The 2,176-nt window shown below is 42.7% G+C and overlaps 1 protein-coding gene across 1 annotated transcript in view; it reads right to left on the bottom strand.

The window, feature by feature from the left end:
- The window catches only part of abca2 (ATP-binding cassette, sub-family A (ABC1), member 2), a 151,562-nt gene that overhangs the window by 7,929 nt on the left and 141,457 nt on the right, over positions 1 to 2,176 (bottom strand). The window contains exons 42-43 of the mRNA XM_017303181.1: positions 1,645 to 1,786; positions 277 to 411 (exon numbers count right to left, since the gene is read on the bottom strand). Of these exons, the coding sequence (XP_017158670.1) occupies positions 277 to 411; positions 1,645 to 1,786 (277 nt within the window). The remainder of the gene's footprint in view (positions 1 to 276; positions 412 to 1,644; positions 1,787 to 2,176) is intronic.

The raw sequence follows: 2,176 nt of genomic DNA on the forward strand, positions 1-2,176 counted from the left end.
GTGTGTGTGTGTGTGTGTTTGGGGCCTCAGATGGACTGATGAGTTGTCCTGTAGACACCAGCTGTTCTTGGTGGGTAGAAGCAGTAAATCCTCGCTGTAGCTGACAGCAGCTTTGGAACATGTAGCCTTGTCAAGTAATCAGTTTAAAAAGTCTCAACAACTTCCCATTTCTCATTTACCTTGTTCAAAACAACTTAAAGTGTTACAAGAACATCTAAATGTTTCACATGTTCCTAGTTCTTATGACCAGCAAACAAATCTAGTCAAACATTTTACCAGGAAGATGAGGGACGGGTATCCGATCAGAGCAATAGCCGTGGACAGCTTGCGCTTGTTTCCTCCGCTGTAAGTGCCAGCTGGCTTGTCTGCATACTTGGATAGCTCCAGCTTTTCTAAAGCCCTCTGCACAACCTGGAGTCACACAAAGAAATAGTTAAAGCACAGCAGGAGATGTTTTCACTGAAGGGAAAGTTGCCTGAGTTCCTCAGGGAATTTGGATTCGGTCCAGGGTTGTGTTTGTGTGACTCATGAATGTGTCATCCATTGGGAGGATGTGTATGTTAGAGAGATATAGCAAACTATCCTCATATGTCTGTCTTTACAGACATACAGCAATGACCAGCAAGCATTTGGTAGCTAATAATGACTTTTTTCACCATCCAGTTTCTTGAACATTAAATCATTGGGATCCAGCCAGGCTGGAGGAGCCTCTTTCAGGTCGGACCGGATTCAGTGGGACTGAAGTCCAGACTGGCCTTCAGTTGTTTGGCTTGCTGCTGTGGTTTGGATCTTTGGTTGTCCTTTGACTTCCTGGACAGGCTGTCCATAAACTGCTGCCTCTAAACATATTGCTGTTTGTGGAGAACGGTTCTCACTGTGACTCTCTGAAATATTTGTGAGAATTTTTTTATTTGACCTTTATTTATACAGGATAAATCTCATTGTAATAAATATAAAAACATTTTTTTTTTTTTTGTGGCTCTAGTGGCCTTTTTTTGAAAGTGCTAAGACAGGAAAGTGGGTAAACAGAGAGAGAAAGAAGAATATGGCACAGGACACCAGGCCGGGAATCGAACCTGTGAAGACTAAGGCCTCCTTATGTGGGTTGTGTTCAACACCTGCACCATCACAAAACCCCAATAATTCTCATTTTGAAAAGAGACCTGTTCCAATGTCAAATAAAATGTATTATTATTTTCAGTCACTGTCTCCGTTTCTCATTTGTTCAACTTTAGATGGGGCCAGAATCAGTTCCTCTCTTCGTCCACTGGGTGTCGCCACACAGCTCCCATTTACCTCATTCACTGATTCTTAAAGACTGACAGTAAGCAGCTATGAGTTTGGCTTCTGAAAATGAACCAAAAATATAGTTAATCATAGTTCATGAATGGAATAACTACTGTCTCACACAGCCAGGTTTATTCACACAGGTTTTTTTTTCATACAAAAAGTAACAGAAGAGACAAATATTTTCTCACAGCACTAAAGGAGAGATGAAAGATTTCATCAAAATGAATGGCTCAGTTGTTCCAGGTTGGCAAGTCTCTACAACAGTAAAAAAGTGTGTGTGTGTGTGTGTGTGTGTGTGTGTGTGTGTGTGTGTGTGTGTGTGTGTGTGTGTGTATGTGTGTGTGTGAGACTGACTCTGTCCTGGTCCTTCCAGGGAATGCCCCGAAGGCGAGTGTAAAGCTGCAGATGCTCCCTGGCAGTCAGGTCATCAAACAGAGCGTCAAACTGTGGACAGTAGCCGATACTCTGCTGGACACGCAGCAGGTCCTTCAGGATGCTGAAAATGTACACATGTGCACCCACACACACACACACACACACACGCACACACGCACACACACACACGCACACACACACACCCCCACACACACACACACACACACGCACACACACACACACACACACACACCATCTCAATCCTGTAGCACAGAGTTATGTTTACAGTTTGTTGAGGACAAAATGACTATTTTGAGTGTTTAACACAGTTTAAACCTGTTAGAACGAATTTCTTAAGTTTGAACAGGTTTGTGTTAGTGATTTAAAACCCGAAGAACTATTGCTGGGTTAAGYATTTAAAGTACAAAGGAGAATAGAGGATCTGCAAGAGCTTCGGCTCAGACCCCTGGAGTCTTATCATTAAAGACAGGAGGTCATAAATTAACATATG

This window comes from Poecilia reticulata, unplaced genomic scaffold (genome assembly GCF_000633615.1).
Source record: "Poecilia reticulata strain Guanapo unplaced genomic scaffold, Guppy_female_1.0+MT scaffold_196, whole genome shotgun sequence".
NCBI classification, from domain to species: domain Eukaryota; kingdom Metazoa; phylum Chordata; class Actinopteri; order Cyprinodontiformes; family Poeciliidae; genus Poecilia; species Poecilia reticulata.